The following is a 15,615-nucleotide window of genomic DNA, read 5'->3' as shown; positions in this document are numbered from 1 at the left end:
CGATCATAAGACTGTCCCTTGCAATTCTACCGACACGCTGTTACGCTTGTCCTGAGCTGGCGGGCGAGAAACAGTCCACTGGCCGATGAAATGCCACGCAGTATCATGAGCGTGGCTGAGGTTCACCCCATTGGCGGACATCTCAATTCCATCGACGAAAACTTGCAAGGTGGGCAAATTATCCCCAGGCGGGCTCTGGTCGGTAATCCCAATATGACCCTCCAGACTGAGCACAGCCTTGTTCGAGAAGCCTTTGGTCGCCTCGCAGATATCGACTGACAAAGCAGGCGCTGCCGTTGGAGGCTGAGCGCGAGCATCAGCTACCACGTCTGACCGAATCGGTGGAGTCAGTGGGGGCAGTGCTCTCCTTTGGCCGCTCTGCTCGAAACAGTAGCCGGCTTTCAGCAATTCCGAATCATCATACGCCTTTGCAAGGATCGTCAGACCCATCGGCATGCGCCTGTCTTTCAAGATTCCCATGGGTACCGTGATGCTGGGGATGCCCAAGTGACAGAGACATCGATTGCCGTTACTATACTGGACACCATTCCGCCATGTATGTCTGGCAAGCTCAATATCGACGTCCGATTCAGCATATCCGACATCGCCAGCCGCCGGGAAGACGACAAAATCGTAGCCGTTCTGCGTCATCCAGTCCTCAAATAGTCGCTTCCTCATGGTTTCCAGGGCCTTGATCGCGCGTTCAAGGTTGGGAATGCTGAACATTTTGCTCTTGCCTGGCTCGTGACAGGTTTCGTTCGTTTCGACGTACGACGCGAGCTTAGACCAGTGGACGGCGTTCTTCACTTCAGAGAACATCATCTGCGGGTCGTCTTGAGGTAGTTGTGGGAAGATCTTCTTCCAGTCTGCGGCAGCAAGATTTGGGAAGTTCGAGTCGTCATTGACGCGTAAGAAGTCGTCCCAGGCATGAGCTATGAGCGTTCCTCGTTCTATCGTGTTCCAGTCGTTGGGAAGACGGGCTTCTCCTGGATAGTTACTGGGCCAATGTGAGGACGGATCTTCATAGAGCCGCATTACCGGGAAGTCTTCAACTACCTCGACTGTGGCTCCGAGCTGCTCCAATTCCGCTTTCGCAGTGCTCCAAAGGCTTTTGACCGCATCGGACACGTATACTGCTCTGCCAGTCGATGGCTCGCCAATGTACATGGCGGGCACTGCGAGTCTTTTGCCTCGCAAGAAGTCTCGGTCTTTGATCGTCGCGTATGAGGTTGCTCTACGCGCGAGCTTCTGCTCCAGTTTCACAAAGGGCTGGTCTCGCCAAAAGTCTCCAACTGATTTCTCATCCTCGCGCGTGAGCACATCTAGTATTGCCGCCAGGTCATCCATGGTCCTCGTATGAGGCACAACTACGTCACACGTCGGGTAGAGTGGCCAATTGCCCCGTATACTGATGAGCCCACGGCTCGGAGTGTAAGCGACCAACGCGTTATTGCTGGCGGGACTCCTGCCAGAGCTGACTGTTTCTTCTCCCATTCCAAACGCAGCGAAAGATGCTGCTGTTGCTACTCCGCTTCCATTGGACGATCCAGAAGCGAAAGCTGCAGCTAGATACTTCGAATTATATGGCGACTCTGCACGCCCATAGACGCCTCTCAGCATCCCTCCGAACGCCATAGGGCACATGTTGGTCTTCCCGATCAGGATCGCACCCGCTTCTCGCAAGGCTTTGACGGTAAACGCGTCCTCGTTCGCGACCAGGTTCTCGAATGCTTCGCTTCCGCTTCCCACTGTCATCCCTTTCACCTTGTAGCTGTCCTTGACAGTGAATGGGATTCCTTCCAGCGCTCGAGCTTGTCCAGCAGCTCTACGCCTGTCAGATGCAGCGGCATCTTCGAACACATCTGGATTGAGAAGTGGAACGGAGTTCAGGCACGTGTTCCGTGTGTCGTAGGTGGCTATCCGGAGCAGATACGCGGTAACGAGGTCAACAGCTGTGGTGCGGCCATCTTGCAAATACGACGCGAGATCCGAGATCGTCGCCTCGACTATGCTTCGTTCCTGCATTGAACCCATGTCGTCTGGCTCTGGAACGAGCGTCAGCTGGTATTGAGAAGAGAGTTGCCCGGCTTTGGTATGAGCGTTTGATGGCTTTGATAAGAGGTTTGTTTGGCTTTGGGATGAGCGTCAGCGGGCTGCGCGGGGAGCGTCACTTGGCCATGAGAGGACGATCTCAGTAGAGTCTTCCTATATCTGAACGACGGGGCAACCCCGAGGTTTTCGAGTCTGCTTTGGCGGACTAAATCATTTGCCATATAATTCACGGCAGAGTCCTCCATGGCCCACAAATGTCGTACATGCCCATTCGGTTGACATGCTTTCTGAATTGATCTGGGGCACCAGCATGAAGCGCCGTTGCCCTGCCCCCAGGCATTTTCGTGAGCATCCATATCGTAGCAAATCCTCCGCCGCTGATGTTCGCAAGCGCTGCATGTCAAATGTGCCGCCGCCTGTTGTACTGTCGTGGGGCAGTAGGGGCGTAGATTGCCGCCGATCAATCTCTTTGTTTGGGTCTCAGTAGGCAGCTTTTGCACGGCACATTGACATATCGTTCCCCAATGATCTGGGGTTGGCATTGATCATACGCCCAATCCAGCTTCGAGGAATACCACGAGCAAGTGCATGACATCTGCATTGACACTTCTAACGATTCGCTTTGTTTGACGGCCCGTCGGAGATCAGCGAATTTTACAGCACAGCAGCGTGGCTCCAATGTGAAGCACCTCGCCGTCGGCACAATGCCCAACGAAACTCGCCTCCCTGCCTTCCCTGCCGGGCCTACTGAGTCAGACGGACGATTTCCATCGCATGAAATTCAACGTGACCTGCTCGGATCCGAGTATAGCATCGCAAGTGACTGTTGTCTACATATACAAGTCCGGATCATGTCCAACCTCACTGATCACCATAATTCGCCACACACCAATGTGAATCCGAGCCCAGAACCTGGCCATACTACACGACCGTTCAGCCAACCTTCATCCTCTACAAGGCCCAACACAACCGCAACCATGGGTGATGCGGGCCCAGTGACCACAGAGGCAACCTACTACCAACCCGCCGAACACCTCTCTCACAGTCACACCCTCACAGCATTCCCCAACCTGCCCGGCTGCTACCAGGATGCCGAGTCAACTGCACGAGCCAGGCAGGAAGTAATCAACATCTCCCTCGCCATCTCACAGTTTGAGCCTGTCGTCCTGTTCGCCCACCCAGATCATGCCCACGTCGCCAGATCAATGATCCAGTCCTCAGCCGACCCATCAGCAGATATTACAATCCGGGAGGTCGAGGTCGACAATCTCTGGATCCGGGACCTGGGCCCTGTCTTCCTCCACAGCCGAGAGTCTGGCCGGACGGAGGCTGCCGTGGATTTCAACTTCAACTACTGGGGCCACAAAGCCGAAGAGACTGTTGATGGCACATTCGCACGTCGCATCTTGACCTCGAAACCATACTCGTCAGCCATCTCTCGGGTGAAAGCTGGGCTCGTTTCCGAAGGCGGGGCGCTTGAGGTCGATGGGCAGGGTACTCTGATGGTCACCGACACAAGCATTGTCAACGACAATCGGAACCCAGGCCTCTCGCAGGAGCAGATAGAAGAGGAGCTGAAGCGGGTACTGGGAGTGGAGAAGGTGCTCTGGCTCAAGGGCGTGATGGCATTGGAAAGTACAGACTGGCATGTCGATGCGTGGGCGAGATTTGTGGGAGATGTGAGGGTAGTGCTGTCGAAGCCGCCAAGGAACGCACATCCTAAGATACACGAGATCTTTGACGATGCGATGGAGCGCTTACCTCGGATGACCAATGCTAGGGGAAACAAGATCCAGGTTGTGACAGTCGATGAGCCCGATCAGGAGAAGCTGGATGGCGGGGCGATCGACGGGATGGTGACAAGTTACGTCAATTACCTTCTGGTCAACGGCGGTGTCATTTTGGCAAAATTCGGGCAGGACGATGCGGACGCGAAAGCTCTACAAGTGATTCAAGGATTGTTTCCACAGAGGAAGGTTGTCCAAGTGTACATCAACGAGCTGCCCAGATTAGGCGGTGGGATACATTGTGCTAGTCAGCACGTACCAGTATGAATTCGTCGTATAGACCTCAATGCCAAGCCCACGATGATGGCGCCATTTGAGAAGATGCTGATCTCCGAGAATAGATCCGCGTGGCTGCCTCCACGTCTACAAGTCATAGGTTCTGCTGTCTTACATGCCGTCACTGTCTAGACAACCTCGAGCATGACTTCCGCCTACAGTCCAGACCAGATATCTCAATATCTGAACTTCATTGACCTCCCCCAGCAATGGCATCCTTCCGCCAAGCCCTCCCTGACCCTCGACTACCTCACCATCCTACATATCCACCAGATCTCAACAATCCCTTACGAGAATCTCTCATTGCACTACGCCAAGGACAAGAAAGTCGACCTCAACCCCCAAGTCCTTTTCCATAAATTTCTGAGCCGCAAGCGAGGCGGCTACTGCATGGAGACCAGCATATTCTACTATCACATCCTGCGTGCTCTCGGCTTCCAGGTGTATACTGCGGGGGTGAGGATACGCTTGAGGAATGAGGGAAGGCCGTACGGGAAGTATATTGGGTGGTGAGTCGCCAAACGAACATGTCTGCTATGCTAGACTCACATTGTCCCAGGGTCCACGTCGTGAATATAGTCACCCTGCCTGACGGCACGAAATACATGATTGATGTCGGCTTCGGTGGAGATGGCGCCACCAAGCCCTTACCTCTCATTCACGGCCACGTAGAACACAACCTCGGCACGCAAGATGTCCGGCTGGTGCTCCAACCTATTCCAGATCAGGTCGACCAGTCGAAGCCGCTGTGGATCTACCAGTATCGAAATTCGCCAGAAGATGACTGGAACTCATACTACGCTTTTCCCGAGGTCGAGTTCCTGGAAGTCGAGTTCGGGATCTTGAACTACTGGACGAGCACGAGCCCGGATAGCTTTCAGACGACTAGTATGCTGGTGGTGAAATTTCAGCGGGACGGTGATCAGATTGTGGGGAAGCGGATGCTGTTCAATCATTTGGTGAAAGAGAATCCGGGCGGGAAGACGAGGCTTGTCCAGGAGTTGAAGACGGAAGAGGAGAGAGTCGAGGCATTGAAGGTTTGGTTTGGGCTGGCGCTGACGGGGGAAGAGCAGCGAGGCATTAGAGGCCATATCACCGAGCTGGGACGAGGCAAACAGTGAGAGAAGACAGAGTTGGTTGTCGGTAGTTATATGATTCAGCACGGTCAACATGGACGCCTTCTCGTGGGGTGGAAGTCGTGCTTCGATCAGGCAGACGATTGCCTGCGAGCATGTCGAAGCAATTGAGTGACTATACAAAGCTCGAGCTACTCAAGACTGTATGCTGATGCAGCTATCGCGTTCGTGGGACCGGTGGTCACGCCGTCAGGTCCCAGAGTGCGAGTCAATCCCAGCTGACGGCATTCTAGTTAGAGTTTCGGGCTGCTATCTTCGGACCTCCGACGCCGATGTCAACACCGATTCTTGACCTGACCCAGCAGGAATGCAAAGCATAAATCTGCCAAGCCTTTGCCACCAGGGCAGCTGTTACCGTATATAGAGTCCTTTGGCCCAGCTGGAGGACGCTCGTCGGTGCCAGGTTACACAGCTGCAAGCGCTCGCTGCGTCCCGGAGATGGCACCAACAGATACCACGTGGTATATGGCTCGTGCCTGGGGTCCAGGGCACTGCTCAACGTACGGAGGGACCTTCAGACAACGATTGTTCTTGTGTACGCCTGCGTAATTTTGCCAATATATGCTGAGAACACTTAGCGGCGTCTTTCCTTGAGAACGCGCGCAGCCATGGCTCCTCTTCTCGCACTGCCACCATTTTTTCACGTTCCAACAGGCACAGTCTCGGGCCCGACGTCGATAACCCGCCGCGACAGCGGCAATGGCAACCAGCGGCCGACAGAAGCGTCTAACGACAATAGCAACAATGGCATGGTTCCTGAAAGCGATTCGGCAATGACCCGGACACTGGTCATCTTTATTGCTGTGGCGACGCTATTGTTCGGTGTGATATGGCTGGCTTTCATGTAAGTTACTCTTATGTTGATCCATTCAAGGGTCTGGCGTCAGCATGGATGCTCTACGGAAGCAACCCCGTGCGCTGACAATGAGAACCGTTGATAGCCTGGAGTCGAAGAAACGTCGCGCGTATCGCAGACGAATGCGAGCTCAGATCGACCGTTCCGCTGGGTTGGCGGACGCCGGAAGCATGTCAAAGTACGACATCAGCGTGTCTGATGTTCTTCAATGCCTGCCGCCCACCGTGGTGTACAGTAATTGCAACGTCGTGTCCGAAAAGTCCGAAGTTGTTGAGGTAACTGAAGAGGAGGAAGGTCCGTCCTGGTAAGACCCTCGTCCATGATGCTAGTCCAGACAGAGTCGAAATCATACTGACGCTCTTGCCTTTCAGCGCAATATGCCTTGAGAGCCTTCAACCGACTTCCAAGATCCGGCAGCTCAGTGCTTGTCGACACACCTTCCACCAATTCTGCTGTGACAGGTGGATCTCGAAAGCCGTGCATCGACACAACCGAAGACAACGGATCCGATTGAATTCAATGCCTGCTGACGAGAGGCGGAATTGGGAGCTGACGCAAAGGGGCGGTCTGGCTTCTGATAGCCTGGCGCTGACTTGCCCTCTCTGTAGAACGAGGATAGAGCTATTGGTCGGTGGAGAATCGGACGCAAAGCAAGAGAAGCACGATCTTGACGAACAATGCGAAACCCGAGTCGCCGGGATCGGTGTTGCCGATGTGACGGCATTGGTGCATCTCCCGCCAACAGCCTGGCTCAAAGTTCGTGAGAGATTGAGCGAGGTGCCTCGTTAGTATTCGTGAGGGTAGCGCAGAGAATAACTCATGTTCAGCAAATGTTGATAACAGACCCAGACTAAGCATGCTCACGCCCTGATTGCTATTTGTCTGAGAGCTCGCCTGTACAGTCGACTTCAATACACCGGGAGAGTCTGCTGCATTCCCAAATGCAAACGAGAATTCTGTTTCAGCTCCTGACACATGTCTCGAAACTCGAGAAGCTGTTGGCTTCCAGTTCGGTCACTCATGGTCGTTAGCTTTTCGATACCGATATCAACTAGTCGGTCGTGGATCATTGCTTTGCGATCCAAACTGTTGTTGACAAGGTTCGCTGTGACAATCATTAGAGCGCTTATGTAAGAACATCCGCTGACCCTATGAAGCGGACGTTAGTATTAGCCTCACCGAGGGTACTTAGGTGTTGACATACCAGAAGTTAGCAGGTTCCATCTCGGGCAACGCATGGAAGAGGTCCATTAACTTCCTTGCCTCGAAGACTACCTCCTGCCATGATGGAGGCAGCAAGAGTGCGGTGCCGTTCAATGCAGTCGTGCGAATATCTGTGACCCATTTCGGATTCCAAGCATGAGCATGATTGATCAGTGTCGCGCATTGAAAAGCAGTAGCGTGTAGTTCCGTCACGAAATGCAACGTCTCCGGACTGGTGCGTCTCACAACAGACGCATCACCAAAATCAGTGGCCATTGATGCCTTCCACGCTTTCAGGGCACGAGCAACACTGTCGAGAGCATGTGCTCGCTCTTCCGCATTTCGCTTCTGCGCCCTTGTTGAGTACAGATAGTCGTACACTCCACCTTCGATGCTGGCCAGTTGGATCCTGGCGCGGAAGTAATCCGGTTTCAGCAATTCGTCAGTAGAGGTGATTGCGCCTGAACCGACTGTCAAGGCTTCAGGTGTGTGCTCAAGCATGTAGTCTGAAGGCAGATCGAGGTCAATGTCGTCATCTAGCTGAACAGACGGCTGCTTCATCGCCATACTTATGTGCTTGTCAAGAACATACGCAATCCAGAACACGTTTGCACGTTCCGCTGCGCTTGCAGAGTCCAATAGTTGGGAGGTAGCACGATCATGGAGTCCAAGCTTATGCGCCAGACGCATTGCGGTGGCGACAAGGATGAGGAGAGTCTGATCGTCGCGGGATCCTCGCAGTAAGATCACCATTCCTAGCAAGACTTGAATGTTGAGCAAATGAGTCTCCCCCAATATGACCTCGGTCACAACAGACTGCGCTCTGCGAAGGTACTCAGCTGCGTCACCTGCGTGACTCTTTCCGTTCACCGCATGCCGATGAGAAAGGCCCAGTACCACATTCATAGCCGCGAAGACGACTGGGTCTTGCCGTCCAGGCAACGATCGATAGAAGTCTGTCACAAGACGACGGACTGTCTGAGGATTGAACAGTGGTAGGACAGAGTTGAAGTCGCGGAGGAAGCCTTCGAGTATGACTATCATGTCCTGATGGGAAGGCAGACCGGGGAAAATGCCGCCGACACGGATGGATTCTGGGCTTCCTATCACATTGACATGCGTTTGTGACGTGGGCTGACTACCCTCGACGTCTGAAGTCTCTAGAAGGGATCTTAATTGCCGGACCTGAGTCTCTAGGCTTTCCAGTCGGGCTTCGGAGTGCTTGGCTCGCTTCCTGGGGGTTGCCTTTCGACTGGGCGTGCCATATGTGCAGTCGGTCGCGTGGGTACGGCACGAAGAGCATTGCGGCTTTTCGCCATTGCACTTCAATCGACGGCGATAGCAGAAATCACAGGCCTGAATGAGTAATTAGCAAGTTACTAGAGAGCTGGTCGATGAGCACCATACCTTCCTGGAACGCTCAGACGGCTTCACCATGATACGTAGCGGCGGTATACTGGCGATAGACTGCGTCGTGTTGTCTTAACATATCTGCGGCATCGCTAGCGGTCAACGAGGATGTATACAGTCCAGGCACTGGCACTCGCGCAGTGCCCAGCCCGCGGAAGCAGGACTCGTGGACCCTGCTGACAAACTACTCGGTTGTGTGAAAGGGGACACATGTTGCGCTCCAACGCCGATCATCTGCCCGGTCGCGACCCGTGGCATCAGTGACGCCATCTTGTGGCAATGAACAACTGCTAGAGTACTTGTCTCGAAGACAGCCGGATCGTAAGTCATCGTCGTTATATTGAGAGCAGACGCCGACGTCAACAAAAGTCTTGGCGCTAGGGCCTTTTCCGCTCCAACCCCTCACTTTTCTTTGGTCCGCCCCTTCTCTATCTCCCGACCAATACACCACACGTTCCTGACCTGTATCGACACTCCAGTGCAGTGCGACCGGCGAGTCAGTTCGTTTGCCTCCTATAATGGCGAAGACGACCAAGCACGCACATCGCCAGCTGCGGCGCTTGCAAGTAGCTATTCCGTTCAGCAAGAATCAGTTGTGGTGAGCCGAGAAACACTCAAATATCCCTCCACGCAGCGCCGGCTTTCACAGGCAGAGTGTGCGTTCGAGCATACGTTTAGCGACTGAGAAACCCTTGCGGCGGACAGAGTCTGCAGGGACCGTGGTCAAGATGACAGAACCAGCGCACTGAGTGGTCTATAATTCATCGTGCCTCCAGCTTCCCATGTCCTCGACCGCCTTCTTAACGTCCGCTGGCCAGTAGGTATTGTGGCCCCCACCACCCCATCTCGTCGCCGGCAAGTCCCCTCGCTTCTCCCATACTGCCGGACTCGGCAGCTCGCTTTTCTTGGCTTCTGCCACCGCGTCGACTTTGTCCATGATTCGCATCAAGTTGCCGCCCATGACCCCAATGACCTCGTCATCCGACCATCCACGAGTAATGAGCTCCGCCACGAGGTTGGGATACTTAGTCGCGTCTTCCAAGCCTTCTACTTCCAAGTACATGCCATCGAAGTCACTCGCAATGCCAACCCGATTCCTGCCAATCACACTAGCAATATGCTCAATATGATCTGCAACGCGGCTCACGTTTGCCAACCATCGCTCGTTCTTCTCATCGTAGGGACCAATAAATGGAGGAAAGAAGACCGACTGCACAACGCCATCGATTTGACCAGGCCCATCACCAATCTTCGCAAGAACGTCATCAGGCACGTTTCTTGGGTGGTCCCACAGAGCTCGACTGCCGCTATGCGTCCATACTACCGGCGCCTCGCTCAAATCGATGACCTGATTCATTGTCTCAACGCTCGTGTGAGACAGATCAACCATCACTCCTAGCCGGTTTAGCTCCTTGACCAGCTCTCTGCCCAACGCACTCAGGCCATTTCCCTCATGCACCTCATTGAACACTTCTCCGCTCACTTGACCACAGCTAGAGGCAAATGCGGAATGACAGGTATGCGTCAGCGTCACATACCGCACTCCCAGTTGCGCGAGTAGCCTCATGCTACTCAGCGAGTTCCCAAGCACATGCGTACCCTCCAGCCCGATAAGGCTTGCCACTTTCCCCGCTTTGAAAGCGTCCATGACTTGGGACGAAGACCTTGCAAACTGTAGATCGTCTGAGTGCACAGTAATCATGCCTTGTATCAGATCTAGCATCTCCAGAGCATCACGGAGGTGGTTCGTCGGGTTGAGGAAGTCCGGACCGGGGTCGTCGCCGAGTACATCCGGACAAGGTGCCCATACTGTCCAGAACGCGCCGCCGAGATGACCTTCTCGAGCACGCGGAAGATCAATGTGACCTGAGAACGAAGCATTGAGGGAGGGAAGAGCGGAGTGTGGGTTCCGGTCTGTGCAGTAGGGCCCGTTAGCTTGCCATGTTCCGCGGGTGACATACTGTACAGAACATGAGACTTTCGACTTTTGACATACGTAAACTCCGAATTATCTGTGGCAGATCAATGTGGGTGTCTATCAGCGGGTTTGCAGACATGAGTTTGATAGCATGGCCCAGGTGCGCTGCGGCATCCGGCTCAGTGCTTGCCGAAGTCGACGCAAAGGCAATGGCCGTGGGCAGCAGCGAGGATATTCGCATGATTACAATAGTCTTTTATCGTTGCACTTCCTGCGTAAACAAGTATAGATAAGTCCAAAAATTGCTCGGACGACGTGATGCTACAAACACCTTTAGACCCGTGGACCTTTCAAATTGCTGTCTAGATACTTGGGTAGGGTATCTAAAATGGCCGACCCCAAAAGCATTTCTCCGAAGATGTGGCAGCCGGTTAGAAGACCGCAAGCCATTCTCTTCGAGAATGACTGTCTAGTGTGTCCGGACCAGAAATCATCTGCGTCTGTATCATACCTCTACGACAGACATGAGGGAAGTATAGGCAGAGCCATACTTGCTATCTTGCCCATATTGAATATTCGTTAATTTCCATCCTCCCGGACGTCTGACTCGTTGTAGCATTATGAATGCCACAGAACAATGGCCAGTCACTGCCAGCTGGCAGATTGTGGATCGTTCCAGTATCTCATCCGTACTCTTCGTACTTTGTCGCTCAAATGTATCACGGACCATTGCATTCGTTCAGTGATCGCCTCTTCAGGCACCGGTGAGTCCAGGATCTCCAACCCATGCCATTAAGCGCGCCACCCCTGGGTGGGAATGGCACTCGCATGGTAGGCCCCGGGTGCCTATACGGTTGGCATGTCGATGAAACCTTCGCATACGCTGAAGTCTCCTCTCGAAAGCCCACCTCGGATCTTATTGGCCGTATCGCTCCATTCGACGCGACGGTCGAAGGATCCATCGTAGTTCCTCGTAATGAACGCGTCCTGGTGCAATGCGTTAGTCTACATCCTAGCGCAGAGCAAAAAGCGGAAGACTTACAATTGCATGGCCCTCAGCGTGACCTAATCCATCAGAGCCTCGGATCCACCCAAGCTCCATATGAATTACCCAGGACACCTGGTGATGGCTGTCCACTTTGATAGGTGATGCGAGCCTCCTCAGATACCTCTCACACCGTCGCCGTGTCGTAGGTGTGATGCACGGGCGTTGAGCATGGGCATCGGATGCCTGCAGATCCAATCTAGGAGGGATGCGCCGTCTTTGAGGTGCCTGCCACCACCATGCAATTACCTGCCTCTCTGATATGGGTCCAATGTGGATTTCGCGCAAGGCGCAGAGCGCTGGTATCCTATCGCATACAGGTGGGCCCTGACCAATCTCGTACGGACAATGAACACGGATTGTGCTGATGAGTGATTTCCACGGTTCAGGAACATATATCGACTCGATGCAAACGAAGATAGCGTTGAGTTGGGAACACAAGCCACCAACGTCCAGGACCAACCCAGAGGTTTGGCAAATTGACACAACATGGGCGACAAATTCGGCTCGAATGAGTCCGCCCGCACCGAAGAGTCCAGCGCAATCGCTGGATGCAGTCTTGTTGTCGCAGGAGGAAATCGGAACCAGATGCATTTTCAGAGTTGCTTGCTGGACATCCGTAGGATCAATGCTGAGTGAGAGCCAAAGGTCGAAGCCCGGGTGCAGTGTTCGTAGATCATAAGCCGTAGCTCTGGTGGTATTTCGGTAAGCATGGTGCTAGGATTGCTTCGTTCTTGGGAATGTCGAGGTGAACCGACGCGCCCTGCTTCAATGGCAATCGTGGCCTTGCTGGCACTGGATGCTGAGGAAGCAATAGAGGCGTGACTTGTCTGCCTAGATGAGTGATAGGTTTGACACTGTGGTGAATTAGTTTATAGATGAATCGCCAGATCAAAGACCTCCTCATCTTGAGGTACTCCCGTCCTAAGGTACTCAGCTAGCTAGTGCCAGGCAGAGCGAAACTCTCCTCTGTCTCGCCGCAAGCATTATGCTAGCCAAGCACGTGCTCCATGGGGACAGTCGTAGGGCTGCACGTTTGCCTGTCGTGAGGTCGAGCATCTTCAGGTCGTTCACTTTTATGTAACAAGGCCAGAGGTGGGGTGCTCAATCACCTTCGGTGCGCAAGCACGTTCCTTGTTCGTGCCTGCTCATCAGTCACGCCTAACGATCTCTTGTGAGGACATTTACATGACACCTGCATAGTCTCGCAGGTACTCGCTACGTGTTACAAAGCGAGAGCAACGTGTAAGGTCGATGAAAAATGAGGCGAGGTCTTCCAATTTCTGCTTGCAGCTGGACCATTGGTCAATTTGTGGGCAGGTGGAGCAGCGCTTATGGGCCCTCTTGGCAACATTGAACCTCCTGAACATGGACATCCTACAGTGTTCTCGCCGCTACACATTCAGCGACTTTGTTTGACACAGGATCAGCTATCCAGCAGCATCTAATTCTACGCCATAGGCAGACAGCTGGCTGCACAGTACCTCGGGGCAGGCGAAAGACGATTAATGTAGAGGACGGCACATATCCGCCCCGAGCAGCACCAGTGACAGTATGCAAATTCGACCAGAATCACCAACATCGCCCTCCGCTTTGCCCAATACCATTCCCAACGTATATTCGCGTCCGCCAATACCCATTCGCGTCATAACGCACAACATCCGCTACTCAGCCGGCTACTGGGACCGCTTTCCACTTGAACCTGCCTGGCGTCCCACCCGGCATCGTCTCCTCACATCACAGCTCAAGTTCCTTACCCGCCAGCACTTCACCCCAGCTCATACATTCGTCTTCCTTCAGGAAGTCCTACACAACCAGTTTGTCGACATCGCTACCCACTCGCTGCCTCCAGACCAGTGGGTCGCGCTTGGCGTCGGACGCGATGATGGACAGCAGAAGGGCGAGCATGAGGCGGTCTTCTACCGGAAAGACGCGTGTCGGCTGGTTCATTGGGAGACGCGGTGGCTCAACGAGACTGGTGAGGTAGGAAAGAAGGGATGGGATGCGGGGAGCGTGCGGACTGTGACTTGTGTTGTTCTGGATTTGTTGGAGCCTGGTCGTGGAACGGAGGCTGCTGCGAGGCTGTTGCTGATGAATGCGCACCTGGACAACGAGGGAGCTACGTCAAGGTATGAGTCGGCTAAGCTCCTACTCAAGATCACGCAGGAGATGCGGGAGAAGTATCGTCCGGACTACTGGGTTGTTGGTGGGGACTTCAACAGCCCAAAGAAGGATGCCGCATACGAGACGATGGTCGATGACACTGGACTGGTAGATGCACGCGATGTTCTTGGTGGCTGGACGTATGAAACAGAAGCAGATCATGCAGTGCAAGCAGTTGGTGGTGATCCCAGGCCCGTCCAGCATGATGATGGGACGATCGAGATAGCCAGCGAGTGGGGAGACGATCGCTGGGGAGAGTTCATGACATACACCGGATTTGATGGCATTGGAGAGAAGCAGCCAAAAGAAGTTCAGCGAATCGACTTCCTCTTTGTGCCAGACCCGCAGGAACTACAAACTCAAGCACGGAGAGGCGTCAAAGGCTACGCCGTGATCCCTAACTCCTTCGAGGGCAGCAAAGACGGTCGAGTGAGTGACCACAGGGCTGTGGTTGTTGATATTTTGGCATGAATCGGAGCCGGCAACATCACTTTGGACATTGCTGGAGCTCGGAACGGGCTCCCTATCACATCGACTGATTCGTGCCGTGCAGCCAAACTCTCCCACGTTTGCCAGGCACAATTACCGATCATCAGGCTGTTTGCTATAGACGTGGAATTTGTGGTGTTTAAGGTGCAGCAAGTCATCTGGCGACGTAGAAGCCGCCATCCGCAGAGAGCTCGAACACCTCTTCCGCATCGCGAGTCCATACCGAACGTTGCGAATCATAGGCCGCTGAAGCAAGTATTGAAGCCGGATTCGTGGCAGGCATCACCTCCGAGCTCGGTCTCGGACTCTCCACCTCATGCGTGGACCCGTGCGTCGTTCTGATCGAACCAAATCGTCTCAGAAAAGCTTTCCATGATGAGGTCGCGGACTTCTCAGATTGATCTGCTATGCTTTTCCGCGAGCTCATCGTTGCACGGGAGCCCGGCCTTGGTGGCGTCGGCGTGCGGTCGCTGCTCGGATGGGCTGAAGTCTGACAGTGGACACAGCGTGTCATTTTGCGGCGGTAAATGGCTGTCAGCAGGAAGAGAAAGCTCGACACAGAGCCAATGGCGATGCCGGCAAGCGCGGCTTTGCTAAGGGCTGGTGCATCAGGATAGAAGTATATGCCGAGTCTATGATGCCAGGCGTAGGATTCATGTCGATGCTGCTGGTCGATGAAGCCCATGTTGCCGATGCTTTCCACGAAGACGGTCCTGCTGCAGAATCGTCGGTTTGGGATGTTGAAGTCGCTATGGTGACAGGTGTCGTTGGTGAGTCGTCCGCCGCAGTCCTCGTCACGCGGATCGTGGAAGTGCTTGTGAGCGTGATCGAATCCGATGGTTGAGCAATGACTGGGTCTCCCAGCACGGTAGATGATACGGTATCCGGAGGAACCAGGTCTAAAACAGCAGACGGAAGATCCACGAATGAGAACGAGATTTCGTTCTTCAAGTTCGAATCCACCACGACGTCGAGATCTGCGTACTCTGATTGCCTGTTCTCAGCGCGATAGGTTGAATTGTCGAAGACACTGAAGTAATAATTGGCTTCTGCATAGCTTGATCCATTTGAAGCTCGACAGGCAGTGTTCTGATACCACAGCCACTTGCAGGAACTCCTTGTCATTTGCTCCGTCAGCTTCATTCGTGCCATGCAGCATCGTGAGACCGTCGCGTCCGGGCGTTGGAGAACAGTAAGGTTTCCAGATAGGCTTACCTGGCGCGATATGATAGTACATGGAACGTTCCAAGAAGTACACGAGATCGATGTTCCACTTTAGA

The 15,615-nt window shown here is 53.8% G+C and overlaps 8 protein-coding genes across 8 annotated transcripts; 4 read left to right on the top strand and 4 right to left on the bottom strand.

The window, feature by feature from the left end:
* Positions 1–3: 3 nt before the first annotated feature.
* On the bottom strand, positions 4–2,034 carry AB675_861 (Glutamyl-tRNA(Gln) amidotransferase subunit A; the record flags this gene model as incomplete). The annotated part of the gene is made up of 1 exon (XM_018149080.1): positions 4–2,034. One exon carries the CDS (start codon positions 2,032–2,034, stop codon positions 4–6), a length of 2,031 nt encoding a protein of 676 aa, XP_018005828.1.
* A 995-nt stretch (positions 2,035–3,029) lies between these two features.
* On the top strand, positions 3,030–4,106 carry AB675_860 (Agmatine deiminase; the record flags this gene model as incomplete). Its single annotated transcript, XM_018149070.1, has 1 exon — positions 3,030–4,106. One exon carries the CDS (start codon positions 3,030–3,032, stop codon positions 4,104–4,106), a length of 1,077 nt encoding a protein of 358 aa, XP_018005626.1.
* Positions 4,107–4,259: 153 nt separating this feature from the next.
* Positions 4,260–5,236, top strand: AB675_859 (Arylamine N-acetyltransferase; the record flags this gene model as incomplete). The annotated part of the gene is made up of 2 exons (XM_018149058.1): positions 4,260–4,624; positions 4,675–5,236. 2 exons carry the CDS (start codon positions 4,260–4,262, stop codon positions 5,234–5,236), a joined length of 927 nt encoding a protein of 308 aa, XP_018005797.1.
* Positions 5,237–5,859: 623 nt separating this feature from the next.
* AB675_858 (uncharacterized protein) lies at positions 5,860–6,415 on the top strand (the record flags this gene model as incomplete). The annotated part of the gene is made up of 2 exons (XM_018149047.1): positions 5,860–6,095; positions 6,193–6,415. 2 exons carry the CDS (start codon positions 5,860–5,862, stop codon positions 6,413–6,415), a joined length of 459 nt encoding a protein of 152 aa, XP_018005700.1.
* Positions 6,416–7,015: 600 nt separating this feature from the next.
* Positions 7,016–8,354, bottom strand: AB675_857 (uncharacterized protein; the record flags this gene model as incomplete). The annotated part of the gene is made up of 2 exons (XM_018149036.1): positions 7,016–7,256; positions 7,312–8,354. 2 exons carry the CDS (start codon positions 8,352–8,354, stop codon positions 7,016–7,018), a joined length of 1,284 nt encoding a protein of 427 aa, XP_018005695.1.
* A 1,120-nt stretch (positions 8,355–9,474) lies between these two features.
* Positions 9,475–10,879, bottom strand: AB675_856 (putative dipeptidase; the record flags this gene model as incomplete). Its single annotated transcript, XM_018149025.1, has 2 exons — positions 9,475–10,634; positions 10,717–10,879. The coding sequence occupies 2 exons, from the start codon at positions 10,877–10,879 to the stop codon at positions 9,475–9,477; spliced, it is 1,323 nt and encodes a 440-aa protein (XP_018005976.1).
* A 605-nt stretch (positions 10,880–11,484) lies between these two features.
* AB675_855 (uncharacterized protein) lies at positions 11,485–11,740 on the bottom strand (the record flags this gene model as incomplete). Its single annotated transcript, XM_018149014.1, has 2 exons — positions 11,485–11,625; positions 11,681–11,740. 2 exons carry the CDS (start codon positions 11,738–11,740, stop codon positions 11,485–11,487), a joined length of 201 nt encoding a protein of 66 aa, XP_018005881.1.
* A 1,497-nt stretch (positions 11,741–13,237) lies between these two features.
* AB675_854 (uncharacterized protein) lies at positions 13,238–15,179 on the top strand (the record flags this gene model as incomplete). The annotated part of the gene is made up of 3 exons (XM_018149003.1): positions 13,238–14,275; positions 14,423–14,663; positions 14,842–15,179. The coding sequence occupies 3 exons, from the start codon at positions 13,238–13,240 to the stop codon at positions 15,177–15,179; spliced, it is 1,617 nt and encodes a 538-aa protein (XP_018005428.1).
* Between the last annotated feature and the right edge of the window lie 436 nt (positions 15,180–15,615).

Source organism: Cyphellophora attinorum, assembly GCF_001299255.1.
Source record: "Cyphellophora attinorum strain CBS 131958 chromosome Unknown Contig1, whole genome shotgun sequence".
NCBI classification, from domain to species: domain Eukaryota; kingdom Fungi; phylum Ascomycota; class Eurotiomycetes; order Chaetothyriales; family Cyphellophoraceae; genus Cyphellophora; species Cyphellophora attinorum.
The sequence above is the reverse complement of the archived record's forward strand: the minus strand, read 5'-3'. Positions and strand labels throughout refer to the sequence as shown.